General features: G+C 53.6%; 1 protein-coding gene across 1 annotated transcript in view; it reads left to right on the top strand.

Moving 5' to 3' along the window:
- Positions 1-16,975, top strand: part of SMARCC1 (SWI/SNF related, matrix associated, actin dependent regulator of chromatin subfamily c member 1) — a 117,989-nt gene extending 101,014 nt beyond the window's left edge. Inside the window, exons 28-30 of the mRNA XM_038755452.1 lie at positions 2,659-2,908; positions 13,079-13,228; positions 15,636-16,975. Of these exons, the coding sequence (XP_038611380.1) occupies positions 2,659-2,908; positions 13,079-13,228; positions 15,636-15,745 (510 nt within the window). The 3' untranslated portion in view covers positions 15,746-16,975. The remainder of the gene's footprint in view (positions 1-2,658; positions 2,909-13,078; positions 13,229-15,635) is intronic.
- The last annotated feature ends 1,568 nt before the right edge of the window (positions 16,976-18,543 follow it).

The raw sequence follows: 18,543 nt of genomic DNA, 5'->3' as shown, positions 1-18,543 counted from the left end.
CTAGAGCCAGTCCCTACCCAACAGTGGGCTCACAGTCTAAAAGGGGGAGACAGAGAACAAAACCAAACATACTAACAAAATAAAATAAATAGAATAGATATGTACAAGTAAATATTTCAACCCGTGAGAAAGGGGTCTTTGGCCTGTTGGTTTCTTGGGGGAAAAACGCTCCCAGCCGCCCCAGGCCAGAAGCCCGTAAATCTAGTTTGCATGCGATCGGTCGGGTCGAGCTCACAGCCTGGCCCAAATTCTCCCAGCCCATCGATGGAATCGTTTTTCCCGATTTCAAGATAGACTTGTGCTCCCCCCGAGCAAAAAAAACGTCTACTCTCCTGCCTTTTATCGGCTCCCCTCGCAAGCCCGCGGCCTTTGCTTTATCACAGTTCCGTTGCCCTGCCCCGGGATGTGTGAGCAACAGGGACCCTTTTTGTCGTCTGGGGGAGGGGACGGGGCCCAGGCGAGGACGAGTGGCTTAGAAAGGCAAGAATTTGTCACCTCCCGCCCCGCCGGGACCGTTTGCGGCTTTGTTCTGGAGTCCGTGGGAGCGATTCACCTCCAAACCTCCTGCCCCCGATTGAATTTATCAGCTACGCTCCATTTCCCCCATTGGCGATTTTATCCGTCCTTTAAACAGCCTCCCGCACAGTAACCCGTTGAGTTCGCCAAGGACAAAAGAACCGTAGCGCGAAGTAGACGCCTTGCATACTGACGGGGAAACAGCCAGCCGCATCATTTCCCCGTCTGGCTTTCTGCAACGGCAGAAGGCGATTTTTTTTTTTTTGGTTGCGGTTCAGTCGGAGGTGGAGATGCCTGTCCCCCGCTCGCCCCCCCAACCACCTTTTTTTCCTCCTTGCTGACTCTGTTTATCGGAGAATGCCTGCTTCCTACAGCCGACGTTTCCAGTGAAAGCCTGACTGTTGGCCGGGAATTTTAAGCACAAGTGGCCAAAGGCTGAAATGTTCCACTGAGCTCCTTCTGGCCTTCTGCCAGACTTTGGAGGATGTCGGCTGTTTCTGTCCCTCGCCCCCATCTCGCTTACCCTGTCTCCCCCATCTCTCTCTCCCCATCTCTCGCCCCATCTCTCAGTCCGTCCCTCTCTCCGTCTCCCCCATCGCCCAATTTCCCCATCTCTCGCCCCGTTTCCCCATCTCTCGCCCCATTTCCTCATCTCTCGCTCTGTCTTTCCCCATCTCCCGTGTCTCCATCTCCCTCGCCCCATCTCTCTTGCCCCTTCTCCCCATCTCTCCTCCCCATTTCTCCATCTCTCTTACCCCCGTCTCTCCATCTCCCTCACCCCCATCTCTCTCTCCTCATCTCTCGCCCCATCTCTCAATCCAGCCCTCTCCCTGTCTCCCCATCGCCCAATTTCCCCATCTCTTGCCCCGTTTCCCCATCTCTCGCCCCTTTTCCCTTCTCTCGCTCTGTCTTTCCCCAGCTCCCGTCACTCCATCTCCCTCGCCCCTATCTCTCTTGCCCCTTCTCCCCATTTCTCCATCTCTCTTACCTCTGTCTCTCCACCTCCCTCACCCCCATCTCTCTCTCCTCATCTCCCCATCTCTCGCCCCATCTCTCAATCCAGCCCTCTCCCTGTCTCCCCCATCGCCCAATTTCCCCATCTCTTGCCCCGTTTCCCCGTCTCTCGCTCTGTCTTTCCCCATCTCCCGTCTCTCCATCTCCCTCGCCCCTATCTCTCTTGCCCCATCTCCCCATCTCTCCTCCCCATTTCTCCATCTCTCTTACCCCCGTCTCTCCATCTCCCTCACCCCCATCTCTCTCTCCTCATCTCCCCATCTCTCGCCCCATCTCTCAATCCAGCCCTCTCCCTGTCTCCCCCATCGCTCAATTTCCCCATCTCTCGCCCCGTTTCCCCATCTCTCGCCCCATTTCCCTGTCTCTCGCCCCGTTTCCCCATCTCTCGCTCTGTCTTTCCTCATCTCTCAGAGAAGCAGCGCGGCTCAGTGGAAAAAGCACGGGCTTTGGAGTCAGAGATCATGGGTTCGAATCCCGACTCTGCCACATGTCTGCTGTGTGATCTTGGGCAAGTCACTTAACTTCTCTGGGCCTGAGTTACCTCATCTGTAAAATGGGGATTAAGACTGTGAGCCCCACGTGGGACAACCTGATCACCCTGTATCCTTCCCAGCGCTTAGAACAGTGCTTTGCACATAGTAAGCGCTTAATAAATGCTTATTATTATTATTATCTCTCGCCCCGTTTCCCCATCTCTCGCTCTGTCTTTCCCCATCTCCCGTCTCTCCATCTCCCTCACCCCATCTCTCTTGCCCCTTCTCCCCATCTCTCCTCCCCATTTCTCCATCTCTCTCACCCCCGTCTCTCCATCTCCCTCACCCCCATCTCTCTCACCCCATCTCCCCCTCCCCTCAGCAATACAAGTAGAAAGGAGTCCGGGTCCCACTCGAGCCCCACAGCCGCGTCCGGCTCTGCCGTCTGCGGGAAAGGCGGCGGCGGCGGCGGCCCGGAAGCCGGTCCTCGTAGCCCGGCCGTCCCCGGGACTCTCTTGGGCACCGAGCGGGCTCCCGCCCTCCCCTCCCCGCCGCCCCCGATCTGAGCGGAGGCGAGGGGCAGACTTCGCCCGGGCCGCGCCCCCCCCAAAAAAAGGGCTCTGATCAGGCGCGTGCCCTTCGGATCCCATTGCAGCTGGAGCAGCAGAGGCAGCAGTTGCTGACGGAGCGCCAGAACTTCCACATGGAGCAGCTGAAATACGCGGAGCTCAGGGCCCGCCAGCAAATGGAGCAGCAGCAGCACGGGCAGAGCGCTCCCCCCGCCCATCAGCACATGACCCCGCTCGGGGGAGCGGCCGGCCATCCGGGCATGTTGCCCCATCAGCAGCCCCCTCCCTACCCTATGATGCACCACCCGATGCCCCCTCCGCACCCGCCCCAGCCAGGTAAGGGCCCACCCCCAGACCGCGGGGGAACCCGTGCCACCCGGGCCGGTTCGAAACCTCTACCTCCGCCGCGTTTCGCCGCGGCGTCTCTCTCTTAGCGGGCTCCGGAGAGCGCGTTTTCGATCCCTGCAGCGGGCCCGTCCATCAATCAATCAATCAACCGTATCTATTGAGCACTTACTGTGTGCAGAGCACTGTACTGAGCGCTTGGGAAGTCCAAGTTGGCAACATATAGAGACAGTCCCTACCCAACAGTCGGCTCTCGCCGGGAGCGGGAATCCAATCTCGGCTCCGAGGCCCCAGCTCGGAGAGGTCATTCATTCAGGCGTATTTCTTGAGCGCTTACTGTGTGCAGAGCACTGGACTAGGCGCTTGGGAAGTACAAGTCGGCGACGTATAGAGACGGTCCCTACCCAGCGATGGGGCCCACGGTCTGGACAGACGACAAAACGAAACGTGTGGACAGGTGTCAAGTCGTCAGAGCAAATAGAAATAAAGCTAGATGCACATCGTTAACAAAAGAAATAGAATAGTAAATGTGGACAAGTAAAATAAATGGAGTAATAAATCTATACAAACATACATACAGGTGCTGTGGGGAGGGGAATGAGGGGAAGGAGAGGAAAATGGGGGCTCAGTCTGGGAAGGCCTCTTGGAGGAGGTGAGCTCTCAGTAATCAATCAATCGTATTTATTGAGCGCTTACTGTGTGCAGAGCACTGGACTGTGAGCCCACTTTTAGACTGTGAGCCCACTGTTGGGTAGGGACTGTCTCTATGTGATGCCAATTTGTACTTCCCAAGCGCTTAGTACAGTGCTCTGCACATAGTAAGCGCTCAATAAATACGATTGATTGATTGATTGATTGACTAAGCGCTTGGGAAGTCCACGTTGGCAACATACAGAGACGGTCCCTACCCAACAGTGGGCTCAGTCTAAAAGGGGGAGACAGAGAACAAAACCAAACATACTAACAAAATAAAATAAATAGAATAGATATGTACAAGTAAAATAAATAGAGTAATAAATATGTACCAGTGTATATACATATATACAGAGGTGCTGTGGGGAAGGGAAGGAGGTAAGATGGGGGGATGGAGAGGGGGACGAGGGGGAGAGGAAGGAAGGGGCTCAGTCTGGGAAGGCCTCCTGGAGGAGGTTCAGTAGGTCGCGGGACAGCGTAGTGAGGCCGGAAGAATTCCGGACCGGGGGGCGGGAGAGCCGTGCTGAGGGATCAAAAGCCCAGCTCTCTCACCACTCACTCGAGTCCAAGCTTTCCCGCTGAAAAGCGGGAGTAAAATAACCCCTTTTTCAACCTTTCTCATTAACATGGGTTGGAGGGAAACATCAGGTTTGTAGAAGACGAGTGCTCCGTCAATTAATAGTTGTGCTGGCACGCGGCCGCGCCCGTTAACTAAATACGACGGTCCTCCGGTGCCTTGGCGGAAATTGCTCGGAGTGATTTGGGAATTGTTACTTGGCTTCCTTTTCCTCAGCAGCTCCCACGTCGGCTGCTGGCCTCGAAAGAAGGTCAGCTTGTCGGGGGCCCCCGGGCCACCTGCTCCATCATCATCATCAATCGTATTTATTGAGCGCTTACTGTGTGCAGAGCACTGGACTAAGCGCTTGGGAAGTCCAAGTTGGCAACATATAGAGACAGTCCCTACCCAACAGTGGGCTCACAGTCTAAAACTGATGCGCTCCAAACCGCGTCCTTACTCGCACAGCTGACGGTGGCCCCAAAATTTCAGGCTAGGATGTCGTTAAAGCCAGCACTTAGAACAGCGCTTTGCACGTAGTAAGCGCTTAACAAATAATAATGATAATGATGGCAAGCGCTTAGAACAGTGCTTTGCACCTAGTAAGCGCTTAACCAATAATAATGATAATGATGGCATTTGTTAAGCGCTTACTGGGCGCAAAGCACTGTTCTAAGCACTGGGGAGGATACAAGGTGATCAAGTTGTCCCACTTGGGGCTCACAGTCTTAATCCCCATTTTCCAGATGAGGGCCCAGAGAAGTGAAGTGACTTGCCCAAAGTCACCCAGCTGACAGTTGGCGGAGCCGGGATTTGAACCCATGACCTCGGACTCCAAAGCCCGGGCTCTTTCCAATGAGCCGCGCTGCTTCTCTATTTGCCATCATCGTCATCATCAAAGCCCCCTTTTTTATGGCATTTGTTAAACACTTGCTATGCGTCAAACACTGTTGTAAGTGCTGGAGTAGACACCACTTTATTAGGACTGTTAATCACTTACTATGCGTCAAACACTGCTCTAAGTGATGGAGTAGACACCAGTTAATTAGGGCAGACGCAGTCCCCATCCCGCGTGGGGCTCACACGGAATTCTCAGCGCGGTCTTAGTCCCCATTTTCCAGATGAGGGCACTGAGGCCCAGAGAAGTGTAGTGACTTGCCCAAAGTCACCCAGCTGGCGGAGCTGGGATTTGAACCCATGACCTCGGACTCCAAAGCCCGGGCATTTTCCAATGAGCCGCGCTGCTTCTCTATATGCCATCATTATCATCAAAGCCCCCTTTTTTTATGGTATTTTTTTTAATCTATTTTTTATCTTTTTTATCTATTCTATTTATTTTCTTTTGTTAGTATGTTTGGTTTTGTTCTCTGTCTCCCCCTTTTAGACTGTGAGCCCACTGTTGGGTAGGGACTGTCTCTAGATGTTGCCAACTTGGACTTCCCAAGCGCTTAGTACAGTGCTGTGCACACAGTAAGCGCTCAATAAATACGATTGATGATGATGATGGTATTTGTTAAACATTTGCTATGTGTCAAGCACTGTTCTAAGTGCTGGAGTAGACACCACTTTATTAGGGCTGTTAAACACTTACTGTGCGTCAAACGCTGCTCTAAGTGATGGAGTAGACACCAGTTAATTAGGGCAGGCGCAGTCCCTGTCCTTTGGTGAATTCGGTGAGAAGCAGCGTGGCTCAAGGCAAAGAGCCCGGGCTTTGGAGTCGGAGGCCATGGGTTCGAATCCCGGCTCCACCACTTGTCAGCTGTGTGACTTTGGGCAAGTCACTTAACTTCTCTGTGCTTCAGTTACCTCATCTGTAAAATGGGGGTGAAGACTGTGAGCCCCATGTAGGACACCCTCATCACCTTGTATTCCCCCCAGCGCTTAGAACAGTGCTTTGCACATAGTAAGCGCTTAATAAATGCCATTATTAGTATTATTATTATTAATTAATTGCGCTAAAGAGAAACGACAGAAATCCAATGCATCCTCTTGGTACGTCCCGGTAGATGCGTTCTTCTGGTTAATTATTCACCGCTCTTGGCGTGCGGCCGTGTGACAGGAGGGGGAAATCCTCATTTTGGAAGACGGAAGATTGGTTTTAGTAGCAACATAATAACAATAATCAGTGTGACAGGAGGGGAAAAATCCTCATTTTGGAAGACAGAAGATTGGTTTTAGCAGCAACGTAATAATAACAATAATAATGTTGGTATTTGTCAAGCGCTTACTATGTACAAAGCACCATTCTAAGCGCTGGAGTCGATACAAGGTAATCAGGTGGTCCCACGGGGGGCTCCCAGTCTTCATCCCCGTTTTCCAGATGAGGGAACTGAGGCCCAGAGAATAATAATAATAATAATAACAGGGGCTCCCAGTCTTCATCCCCATTTTCCAAGACGGGAGGAAGCCGTGGCTTCCAGGCCCCCTCTTTGGCGGAGAGGAAGTCGACTCCGGTTCCGGCCGGGAAAAGGCAGCGGTCTTCCGTCCGATCCCAAAAAGCTCCTCCACAGGGAGCGGAGCGAGAGTCCCGCTTCCCGGCATCCGGGTTCCCCTCGCTTTGCCGCCGTTGTGTCCCACTGGGGATCCAGCCAAGGGCCGTGGGCGGATCCGGCAGCGCAGGGAGCGCCGCGTGCCAAACCTTGGAGCTGCCCGGATTTTTTTCCCCTCTCCCGGCCCCAACTCCCGCTAACCTTGAGTAATGTCAGCCGCCTTCCAGGAGTAAGCGATGGGAGTAACACACTTCAGGAAAACAGCTAATAAACCCCGGGAGCGTGTGAGGCGCAAGCTAATTTTAACAAACCTTTCCGTTGCTCTCGCTTCACGAGGCTGCCGTTTTCAAGGCCGTATGTAGGTCAGCTAGAGCTCTGGGGCTCTGAGAGTGGCTCCCTTTTTTCTTTTCCCTTCACAGAAGGAAAGGGAAAAAGAAAATCGGGTGACTTTTAGTGGGAAAACGACGTCGTTTTCGCCTCAGCCGAGGGTGGGTCTTCACGTTTGTGTAAGATCAGAGTGGAAAAGGAAAATCGGGTGACTTTCAGTGGGAAAACGAGGTCGTTTTCACCTTAGCCGAGGGTGGGTGTTCACGTTTGTCTAAGATCAGCGTGGAAAAAGAAAATCGGGTGACTTGTAGTGGGAAAACGAGGTCGTTTTCACCTTAGCCGAGGGTGGGTGTTCACGTTTGTGTAAGATCAGAGTGGAAAAAGAAAATCGGGTGATTTTTAGTGGGAAAACGATGTCATTTTTGCCTTAGCCGAGGGTGGGTCTTCACGTTTGTGTAAGATCAGAGTGGAAAAGGAAAATCGGGTGACTTTTAGTGGGAAAACGATGTCATTTTTGCCTCAGCCGAGGGCGGGTGTTCACGTTTGTGTAAGATCAGAGTGGAAAAAGAAAATCGGGTGACTTTTAGTGGGAAAACGAGGTCGTTTTCGCCTCAGCCGAGGGTGGGGGTTCACGTTTGTGTAAGATCAGAGTGGAAAAAGAAAATCGGGTGACTTTTAGTGGGAAAACGAGGTCGTTTTCGCCTCAGCCGAGGGTGGGTGTTCACGCTTGTGTAAGATCAGAGTGGAAAAAGAAAATCGGGTGACTTTTAGTGGGAAAACGATGTCATTTTTGCCTTAGCCGAGGGTGGGTGTTCACGTTTGTCTAAGATCAGAGTGGAAAAAGAAAATCAGGTGATTTTTAGTGGGAAAACGATGTCGTTTTCTCCTCAGCCGAGGGTGGGTGTTCACGTTTGTGTAAGATCAGAGTGGAAAAAGAAAATCGGGTGACTTGTAGTGGGAAAACGAGGTCGTTTTCGCCTCAGCTGAGGGTGGGTGTTCACGTTTGTGTAAGATCAGAGTGGAAAAAGAAAATCGGGTGAATTTTAGTGGGAAAACGAGGTCGTTTTCGCCTCAGCCGAGGGTGGGTGTTCATGTTTGTGTAAGATCAGAGTGGAAAAAGAAAATCGGGTGACTTTTAGTGGGAAAACGAGGTCGTTTTCACCTTAGCCGAGGGTGGGTCTTCACGTTTGTGTAAGATCAGAGTGGGAAAAGAAAATGGGGTGACTTGTAGTGGGAAAACGAGGTCGTTTTCGCCTCAGCCGAGGGTGGGTGTTCACGTTTGTGCAAGATCAGAGTGGAAAAAGAAAATCGGGTGACTTGTAGTGGGAAAACGATGTCATTTTCACCTTAGCCGAGGGCGGCTGTAAGCTCAGAGTGGGCCGGCGACCGGGAGGGAAGAATTTGGACCTCGGGGATGGGATCACCTTGTACTTCCCAAGCGCTTAGTACAGTGCTCTGCACACAGAGCAGCGGAAAGAGCCCGGGCTTTGGAGTCAGAGGTCGTGGGTTCAGATCCCCTTTTAGACTCCCCCCCCCCACCCTTTTAGACTCCCCCTTTTAGACTGTGAGCCCACTGTTGGGTAGGGACTGTCTCTATATGTTGCCAATTTGTACTTCCCAAGCGCTTAGTACAGTGCTCTGCACACAGTAAGCGCTCAATAAATACGATTGTTGATGATGATGATCCCAGCCCCACCAGCTGTCGGCTGCGTGCCTTTGGGCAAGTCACTTCTTGAGGAGAATGTTGCCAACTTGTACTTCCCAAGCGCGTAGTACAGTGCTCTGCACACAGTAGGTGCTCAATAAATACGATTGATGATGATGATGATGAAGTCACTTCACTTCTCCGGGCCTCCGTTCCCTCACCTGGAAAATGGGGGTTAAAAACGTGAGCCCCCCGGGGGGACAACCTGATCACCTTGTAACCTCCCCAGCGCTTAGAACAGTGCACATAGGAAGCGCTTAACAAACACCATCATCATCATCATTATTATTATTATTATTATTATAATAAATACGATTGATTGATCAGTAGCTATTTATGGAGGCTCCTTGGACAACACCCGAGCCAGGAGGCTGCTTCTCCTTTGCAGTTGGGGAGAAAAGCGAGGTTTGGGTTTGGTTGGGTTTTTTTTTCCAGCGGACATGTGGAATCCACGGGGACAGATCAATCAGTCAATCGTATTTATTGAGCGCTTACTGTGTGCAGAGCACTGTACTGAGCGCTTGGGAAGTCCAAGTTGGACACATTTCCTCAGCCGCGGCCTCCACTTGGCCGCCCTCTCGGCTCCCGGCCAGGTGGACGGGCGGCGGGGATGGGGAGATGGGCCGAGGAAACCGAGGACCTCACTCCACCACCCGAAAATAGCCTCTGGCTCCAGCCGGTCATCATTTAACCGCGGGGCTGTCCGTCAGCCAGTCGCGTTCACGGAGCGCAGAGCCCTGTGCTAAGCGCTCGGGAGAGGACGATAGAACGATAGACGGACACATTCCCTGCCCACAATTGGCTTACAGAAGCAGCGTGGCTCAGCGGAAAGAGCCCGTTCATGGGTTCGAATTCCAACTCCGCCACATGCCTGCTGTGGGACCCCGGGCAAGTCACTTCACTTCTCAGAGCCTCAGTTCCCTCATCTGTAAAATGGGGATGAAGACTGTGAGCCCCCACGTGGGACAACCTCATCACCTTGTATCCCCCCCAAGCCCCCCACAGCGCTTAGAACGGTGCTTTGCACATAGTAAGCGCTTAACAAATGCCATTATTATTATTATTATTATTACGGTCTAGAGAAGCAGCGCGGCTTAGTGGAAAGAGCCCGGGCTTTGGAGTCAGAGGTCATGGGTTCGGATCCTGACTCTGCCACTTGTCAGCTGGGTGACTTGGGGTCAGTCACTTCACTTCTCTCTGCCTCAGTTCCCTCATCTGTAAAATGGGGACTAAGACTGAGCCCCACATGGGATAACCTGATTACCTTGTATCTACCCCAGTGCTTAGAACAGTGCTTTGCACATAGTAAGCGCTTAACAAATACCATGATTATTAATAATAATAATAATGGCATTTATGAAGCGCTTACTATGTGCAAAGCACTGTTCTAAGCGCTGGAGAGGTTACAAGGTGATCAGGTTGTGCCACAGGGGGCTCACAGTCTTCATCCCCATTTTCCAGATGAGGAGGGAACAGAGGCCCAGAGAAGTGAAGTGACTGGCCCAAAGTCACACAGCTGACAGTTGGCAGAGCCGGGATTTGAACCCATGACCCCTGACTCCAAAGCCCGGGCTCTTTCCATTGAGCCACGCTGCTTCTCTAACGGAAACAATAATAATAATAAATAATAGTAATGGTAATATAATAATAATATCATTATTGTTATTATTATTATTAGAGGGGATGACAGGCGTGGTAGAAATGAAGTACAGATGTCTTCCCCTTCTAGACCCTGAGCCCGTCGTTGGGTAGGGCCCGTCTCTATATGTTGCCAACTTGGACTTCCCAAGCGCTTAGTCCAGTGCTCTGCACACAGTAAGCGCTCAATAAATACGATTGAATGAATGAATGAAATGGGAAGGAGGCCTTCCCAGACTGAGCCCCCTCCTTCCTCTCCCCCTCCTCCCCCTCTCCATCCCTCCCGCCTTACCTCCTTCCCTTTCCCACAGCACCTGGATATATGGATAGATGTTTGTACGGATTTATTACTCTATTTATTGATTTTACTTGTACATATCTATTTTATTTTGTTAATATGTTTTGTTGTCCGTCTCCCCCTTCTAGACTGTGAGCCCGCTGTTGGGTAGGGACCGTCTCTAGATGTTGCCAACTTATACTTCCCAAGCGCTTAGTCCAGTGCTCTGCACACAGGAAGCGCTCAATAAATACGACTGACTGACTGAATGAATTCAATCGTCCTTACTTAGCGCTTACTGTGTGCACAGCACTTGGGAGAGTGCCGTACAACAATAAACAGACACATTCCCGACCCACAGCCTGCTTAAAGTCTGGAAGTGGGGACAGACGTTAATATAAATAAATTACAGACGGGGACGTAAGTGTTGTGGAGGTGGGGAGGCTCTCCCAAGGGCTAGGTACAGTGCTCTGCACATAGTTAGCGCTCAATAAATATGATTGAATGAATGAATGCATTCACATCCTTATTGAGCGCTTACTGTGTGCACAGCACTTGGGAGAGTGCCGTTCAACAATAAACAGACACATTCCCGACCCACAACCAGCTTAAAGTCTGGAAGTGGGGACAGACGTTAATATAAATAAATTACAGATGGGGACGTAAGTGTTGTGGAGGTGGGGAGGCTCTCCCAAGGGCTAGGTACAGTGCTCTGCACATAGCGCTCAATAAATATGATTGAATGAATGAATGCCCGGCGCATAATAAGCGCGTAGAAGATAGCATTAAAAAAAAACCCAACAAAACCACCAAGTGGTGACTGTTTTGCAGCCTGATGGTTAAACTGAGCAGCAGTCACGATTCTTCCTGTCCCTGGGGTCATTGGTTATGTTGCCAATTTGTACTTCCCAAGCGCTTAGTACAGTGCTCTGCACATAGGAAGCGCTCAATAAATACGATGGATGATGGGGTCAACCGTGAGCCCACTGTTGAGTAGGGACCGTCTCTATATATTGCCGACTTGGACTTCCCAAGCGCTTAGTCCAGTGCTGTGCACACAGTAAGCGCTCAATAAATACGACTGAACGAATGGCATCCATTGGGCGGAGCACTGGATCGTTCACGGAATGAACTATAATGGCAAACGCACGGGGGATCGTCCTTCTGGGGCGAGACCGCCCCTGCTCTTTCACAGCACCGCATCCCCGAAAAAAGGGTTATCAATCAATCGATCAATCAATCGTATTTATTGAGCGCTTACTATGTGCAGAGCACTGTACTAAGCGCTTGGGAAGTACAAATTGGCAACACATAGAGACGGTCCCTACCCAACAGTGGGCTCACAGTGGGTTAAGATCCAGTTGAGTCACGCAGGGAGAGTCCAGCCCGGCGATACCTGCCCATCCTGGACTCTGAATGAGGCTCTGAAAGGGAGCCAGCGAAAACCATTCATCTCTGGCCCGCGGGCGGGTGGGCCGCTAAAAGACCCCCTTTCTTCCCCCTCGGCCCCCGTCCCCGGTGTCGTATGTCCTCAGGAAGACGGCCGACAATCCGCCCTTTCTCCCCAAACCCCGGGCGAGCTCCTCTTCTTCTTCTTCTTCTTTTCTCCTTTTCAGCGGCCTCTCCCAGCTGCCCGCGCCCGGAGGGGGTGGGAAGCTATCAGGAGCCCGGTGTTTGGCCCTCGGAGCCCGCCGGCCGCAGATGGCCGTTGGCGTCATTCCCGGGGCCCCGAGCCGGGAATTCCGAGGCAGCGGGGGTCATCCGGTGGGGCCCCCGGCCCGCTGACCTGGTTTTCACCCGGCTGTCAATCAATCAATCGTATTTATTGAGCGCTTACTATGTGCAGAGCACTGTACTAAGCGCTTGGGAAGTACAAATTGGCAACACATAGAAACAGTCCCTACCCAACAGTGGGCTCACAGTCTAAAAGGGGGAGACAGAGAACAGAACCAAACATACCAACAAAATAAAATAAATAGGATAGAAATGTACAAGTAAGATAAATAAATAAATAAATAGAGTAATAAATATGTACAACCATATATACATATATACAGGTGCTGTGGGGAAGGGAAGGAGGTAAGATGGGGGGATGGAGAGGGGGACGAGGGGGAGAGAAAGGAAGGGGCTCAGTCTGGGAAGGCCTCCTGGAGGAGGTGAGCTCTCAGCAGGGCCTTGAAGGGAGGAAGAGAGCTAGCTTGGCGGAGGGGCAGAGGGATTGGGGGCATTCCGGGCCCGGGGGAGGACGGGGGCCGGGGGTCGACGGCGGGAGAGGCGAGAACGAGGTACAGTGAGGAGATTAGCGGCGGAGGAGCGGAGGGTGCGGGCTGCGATGGAGAAGGACAGAAGGGAGGTGAGGGAGGAGGGGGCCAGGGGATGGACAGCCTTGAAGCCCAGGGTGAGGAGTTTCTGCCTGATGCGCAGATTGATCGGTAGCCATTGGAGGTTTTTGAGGCTGTCGGCTGCTTCCTCGCAGGTCCCGGCGCCATGATGCCCGGCCGCATGATGCCGGCCGTCGCGGCCAACGTCCACCCCGCCGGAGGGGGGCCCGCCCCGCCGGGACTGCCGCCGATGCCCGGAAACCTCATCGGACCACGGGCGCCGCTCGCCGCGCCCAACGGCATGTGTAAGCGACGCGCGGGGGGCCGACGGGACGGTCGGGGCCTCCTCCACCGGACGTCGGGGCGGGTCCCGGCTCGTCCGCACCCCTCCGTCTCTTCCCACCCGGGGGCCTGAGGTTGGGAATTTGAGGCGCTCTCAGGAGGAAAATCAGTCCCTTCCCATTCAAGCCCATCCCCGGACATCTCCGTTCCCCCGTGACCCTCTCTCTCTGCGGCCGCTACGCGGCGAATAATAATAATAATGGCACTTACTAAGCGCTTACTATGTGCAAAGCACTGTTCTAAGCGCTGAGGAGGTTACAAGGCGATCAGGTTGTCCCATGGGGGGCTCACAGTCTTCATCCTCATTTTAATAATAATGATAATGGCATTTATTAAGCGCTTACCATGTGCAAAGCACCGTTCTAAGCGCCCGGGTGGTTACAAGGTGATCAGGTTCTCCCAGTCTTCATCCCCATTTTCCCGATGAGGGAACTGAGGCCCAGAGGAGCGAAGCGACTCGCCCGAAGTCACCCAGCTGACATGGGGCGGAGCTGGGATTCGAACCCACGACCTCGGGCTCCAAAGCCCGGGCTCTTGCCACTGAGCAGCAGGAGTCCTTTAATTTTCATAATCAACCAATGGTATTTAGGAGCATTTACTATGCACAGAGCACTGTACTAGGCACTTTATAAAATGATAACGGTTAAGCGCTGTGTGCCAGGCCCTTTACTAAGCAGTGAGGTAGGTACAACTCCTCTGAGCCTCAGTTACCACATCTGTCAAATGGGGATTAAGATTGTGAGCCCCACGTCCCTGATCACCTTGTAATAATAATAATGGTATTTGTTAAGCGCTTCCTATGTGCAAAGCACTGTTCTAAGCGCCAGGGAGGTTACAAGGTGATCAGGCTGTCCCATGGGGGGCTCCCAGTCTTCATCCCCATTTTCCCGATGAGGGAACTGAGGCCCAGAGGAGCGAAGCGACTCGCCCGAAGTCACCCAACTGACAAGGGGCGGAGCTGGGATTCGAACCCACGACCTCGGACTCCAAAGCCTGTGCTCTTGCCACTGAGCAGCAGGAGTCCTTTAATTTTCATAATCAACCAGTAGTATTTAGGAGCATTTAGGAATTTACCTCATCTGTAAAATGGGGATTAAGACTGTGAGCCCCCCGTGGGACAACCTGATCACCTTGTAACCTCTCCAGCGCTTAGAACAGTGCTTTGCACATAGTACATGCTTAATAAATGCCATTATTATTGTTATTATTATTATTATTTATTATAGAGCACTGTACTAGGCACTTTTTAAAATGATATTGGTTAAGCGCTGTGTGCCAGGCCCTTTACTAAGCAGTGGGGTAGGTACAACTCCTGTGAGCCTCAGTTACCACATCTCTCAAATGGGGATTAAGATTGTGAGCCCTACGTGGGACAGCCTGATCACCTTGTAATAATAATAATGGTATTTGTTAAGCGCTTCCTATGTGCAAAGCACTGTTCTAAGCGCCCGGGTGGTTACAAGGTGATCAGGTTGTCCCACGGGGGGCTCCCGGTCTTCATCCCCATTTTCCAGATGAGGGAACTGAGGCCCAGAGGAGTGAAGTGACTTGCCCGAAGTCACCCAGCTAAGTGGTGGAGCCGGGATTTGAACCCATGACCTCGGACTCCAAAGCCCGGGCTCTTCCCACTGAGCCACGCTGCGAGGGGTGCGGACGCCCCCTTCCTGGAAAATCTTTCCGGGGGATGCGCGGCAGTGAGGAACGCGGCAGGGTCTCGCCTCCCGCCCAAGCGCTTAGTACAGTGCTCTGCACATAGTAAGCGCTCAATAAATACGATTGATGATGATGATGATAAAAGGAAACATTTTGGGGGGGGGCGGCGAAGCATCTCCGCTCCATCCACTTGGGAGTGAGGAGCTGTTTCCCCAGGTGGATTTTTAAATCAGTCAATCAGTCGTATTTATTGAGCGCTTACTGTGTGCAGGGCACTGTACTAAGCGCTTGGGAAGTCCAAGTTGGCAACAAATGGTGTCTGTTCGCTCTTACTACACTGTTCTAAGCACTGGGCTTTCTGTCCACCCCCCGGGGACCAGCGGCAGGGCTGCTTTCGGGGCGGGAGTGACGGCCGGCCACGCCAGCCCGAGAAGCGGCGCGGCCTCGGCGGGAGAGCCCGGGACCCTGGGCAAGTCACTTCTCTGGGCCTCGGTTTCCTCGTCTGTCAAATGGGGATGAAGACCGTGAGCCCCAGGCGGGGCAGGGATGGGGTCCGACCCCATTGGCGTCCGTCTACCCCGGCCCTTGGGACGGTGCCTGGTACGTAGTAAGTGCCCAACAGACACCACAGTGCCGCAATTTATTAGAAGCCACACGCGCGGAGCGATTCGGCCAGCGTTGCCGTCACTGACCGCCCCTCTCTCGTGCATCTTGCAGATCCCCCTCCGCCGCAGCCGCCGGCAGCACCGCCGCCGCAAACGCCCGCCGCCGACGGGGTCCCCCCACCTCCGGCGGCCTCAACCACCACCGCCTCGGCCGCCCCTTAGACGGTCAAGCCGCGCGAGGATCCTCCGGGCGCCGGCGCAGTGGCGATGGGGCTCGTATTCCCGTTTTCTCCCCCCTCCTCTCCCTCCCCCGCTCCGACCCGCTCCGTCGGGAGGACGGCGGCGCCGGTTTGCGGGGGCCCGTCCCCACCTGAGTCTCGCAGCCCCAACCCGCGCTCTGCCGCGGTTTCGGCCCGCGGGCCCCTTTTTAATCATCTTCGCGCCGTTTTCGTTTCTACAACCATTACTTCTTTAAGGAAGAGGGATCTAGTTGGTCGGACCCCGGGGCGGGCGGGCCAAGAAGCGTCTGAGCCCTGGGCCCGTCCCCAGGAGTCCCTTCTCAGCTTCCCAGAAAAGACCGAGGGTGGGCGGCCGTCCCGGAAACCCACCCAGCGGGGCCCGCGGGAGCGGTAAGCGGGAGCCGATATTAGGGAGGAATATTAGGGATATTAGGGAGGGACCCGCCTCTGACCGGCCTCGCCTATTTTCAGGTCACACCGTCTCTCCCTCGACTCGCTTCAGTAGCGAAACGTCATTCCCGCCCCCCCCCCCGACTCCATCCCGGTACAGCGGGGCAAGCCGGAGGTGGAGCACCTGGAATACGCTCACTCTCTTCCCCGGGATTGCTCGTCCTGACTTTCTATGCAGATCTCCTTTTGTGTTTTTTCCGGGGGGGGGACGGTTTTGTTTTTTTCCCCCGGGCCGTTCCCCGGAATGGGGGCCGGTGTCCCCGCCCCGGCCTCCCCGGGAAGCTTTCAGGAGGCGAGGGCGGGAGGAACCGAGCCCGTCAGTCACTGTTTCGGAGGCGCCCTTTTTCCTCCCTTCCCTCCTCCCACTTTATAAAAAGATGAAAAAGGACTAAAAAAAAAAAAAAAAAGGTAGATAGGTGAAGATGTAGCGGACGGGACTTGGTTTGGACGGCGGCAGGGCGGGCAGGATTCAGCGGAAGCGGTACTTGGGGCCGGGTTACGGGGTCCCGGCGGCGTGCAAGCTCCCTCACGTGCCCCGTCTCGCCGGACTCGGGCGGGAGGGGAAGGGGCCGGGAAGCTCCGTGGAGACCGCGGCAGGGAGCCCTGTCCTCCTCCCTCGGGGAGAGACACCGAGATGCCTTAATTGCCCAGTTCGGCCCGCGAAATCCCGTCGCCGGGCCTCGGAGGACGGCGACTCGGGCGGCCCCCGTCCGGTCCGAGTCCTCCCGGGCCCGCTCGCTTTTCATCCTCGGGGAAGGGGGTGTCGGGGGAGAGGGGGGCGGTGGGATTTTCCGTATAACCTATAAAGCTTTACCTACGAGAGGCGGCGGCGGGGGGGCGATTCTGAACACAGCGGAGTCTTTTCCTTTTTTTTTTTTTCCTATTTTCCTTCCTCCTCTCCCCTCTCGTGCGGGTATGCGTGTGTGTCAGAAAGCAAAAAAAAAAAAAACCACGATCCCGATTTGCCTTTAAAGGGCCCTCAGGAGTCGGATGCAGCCAGACGCTCCCGAGTCGCTCTCCCTGGGGCCGGGGAACGCTCGGTGGGGGCGTCCGGCGCCGTCTCGTTCCCGCTCCCGTCTCCTCCCCCCCCCAGTGCCTTGCGGAGAACGGCCAGGCACCCCCGGAAAAGTCATTCCAAATGTGAACTCTTCCCTCCAGGATCCCTAACAGGAACACGGAATTCTGGTTCAGACTGTGGTCCCGAGTCTCCTCAGGTTTTCAGGGCGATCGGCTTCAAAGATCCGGGCGGAGAGAATTTTTTTTTTTGTTTTTTTTGTCTTTTTTAATCGTACTGGTGATGAGCCCACGAATTACCCGTTTTCCTAACACTGCTGCGTTTCTGTATAAATGACCGTGTGGTGGCTCTTTTTCCCCCCCCCTCCCCGTTTTTCCTTTTTTTTTTTTCCCTCCTCCCAATCTGATCCCGTGTATATGATCCGGTTTTATTCCTGCTGCGCAGCCAACCGTTTTTGTGAGATAAAGCGACTCTGGCTTTTGTACAAACCTGCGTCCGACGAGTGCGGTTATTCGAGCGGGAGGCGGGTCGGGAGTTTAAAGCCCCCGGGACCACATCGGATGCCGATCCGTCGGTTTCCCAGCGGATCCGGGGTGGCAGGGACCCCCCTAAGGGCCACCACCGAAGGGAAAACGTCCACCAGGAATTCCAGGCTGCGACGTAATGACAACCGCGGTATTCGTTAAGCGCTTATTGCGTGCCAGGCACCGTGCTTGGTACTAATGATAATAATAATGATGGCATTTATTAAGCGCTTACTCCGTGCAAAACACTATTGTAAGCGCTGGGGAGGTTACAAGGTGATCAGGTTGTCCCACGTGGGGCTCACAGTCCTAATCCCCATTTTACAGATGAGGTAACTGAGGACCGGAGAAGTGACTTGCCCAAAGTCACACAGCTGACAATTGGCGGAGCCGGAATTTGAACCCATGACCTCTGACTCCAAAGCCCGGGCTCTTTCCACTGAGCCACGCTGCTTCTCTGGTACTAATAATAATAGCATTTATTAAGCGCTTACTATGTGCAAAGCACTGTTCTAAGCGCTGGGGAGGTTACAAGGTGATGAGGTTGTCGCATGGGGACTCACAATCTAAATCCCCATTTTCCAGATGAGGTCACTGAGGCCCAGAGAAGTTAAGTGACTTGCCCAAAATCACACAGCTGACAAGTGGCGGAGCTGGAATTCGAACCCATGACCTCTGACTCCAAAGCCCGGGCTCTTTCCACTGAGCCACGCTGCTTCTCTGGTACTAATGATAATAATAATAATAGCATTTATTAAGCGCTTACTGTGTGCAAAGCACTGTTCTAAGCGC

This window comes from Tachyglossus aculeatus, chromosome 13, assembly GCF_015852505.1.
Source record: "Tachyglossus aculeatus isolate mTacAcu1 chromosome 13, mTacAcu1.pri, whole genome shotgun sequence".
Lineage (NCBI taxonomy): Eukaryota > Metazoa > Chordata > Mammalia > Monotremata > Tachyglossidae > Tachyglossus > Tachyglossus aculeatus.
The sequence above is the reverse complement of the archived record's forward strand: the minus strand, read 5'-3'. Positions and strand labels throughout refer to the sequence as shown.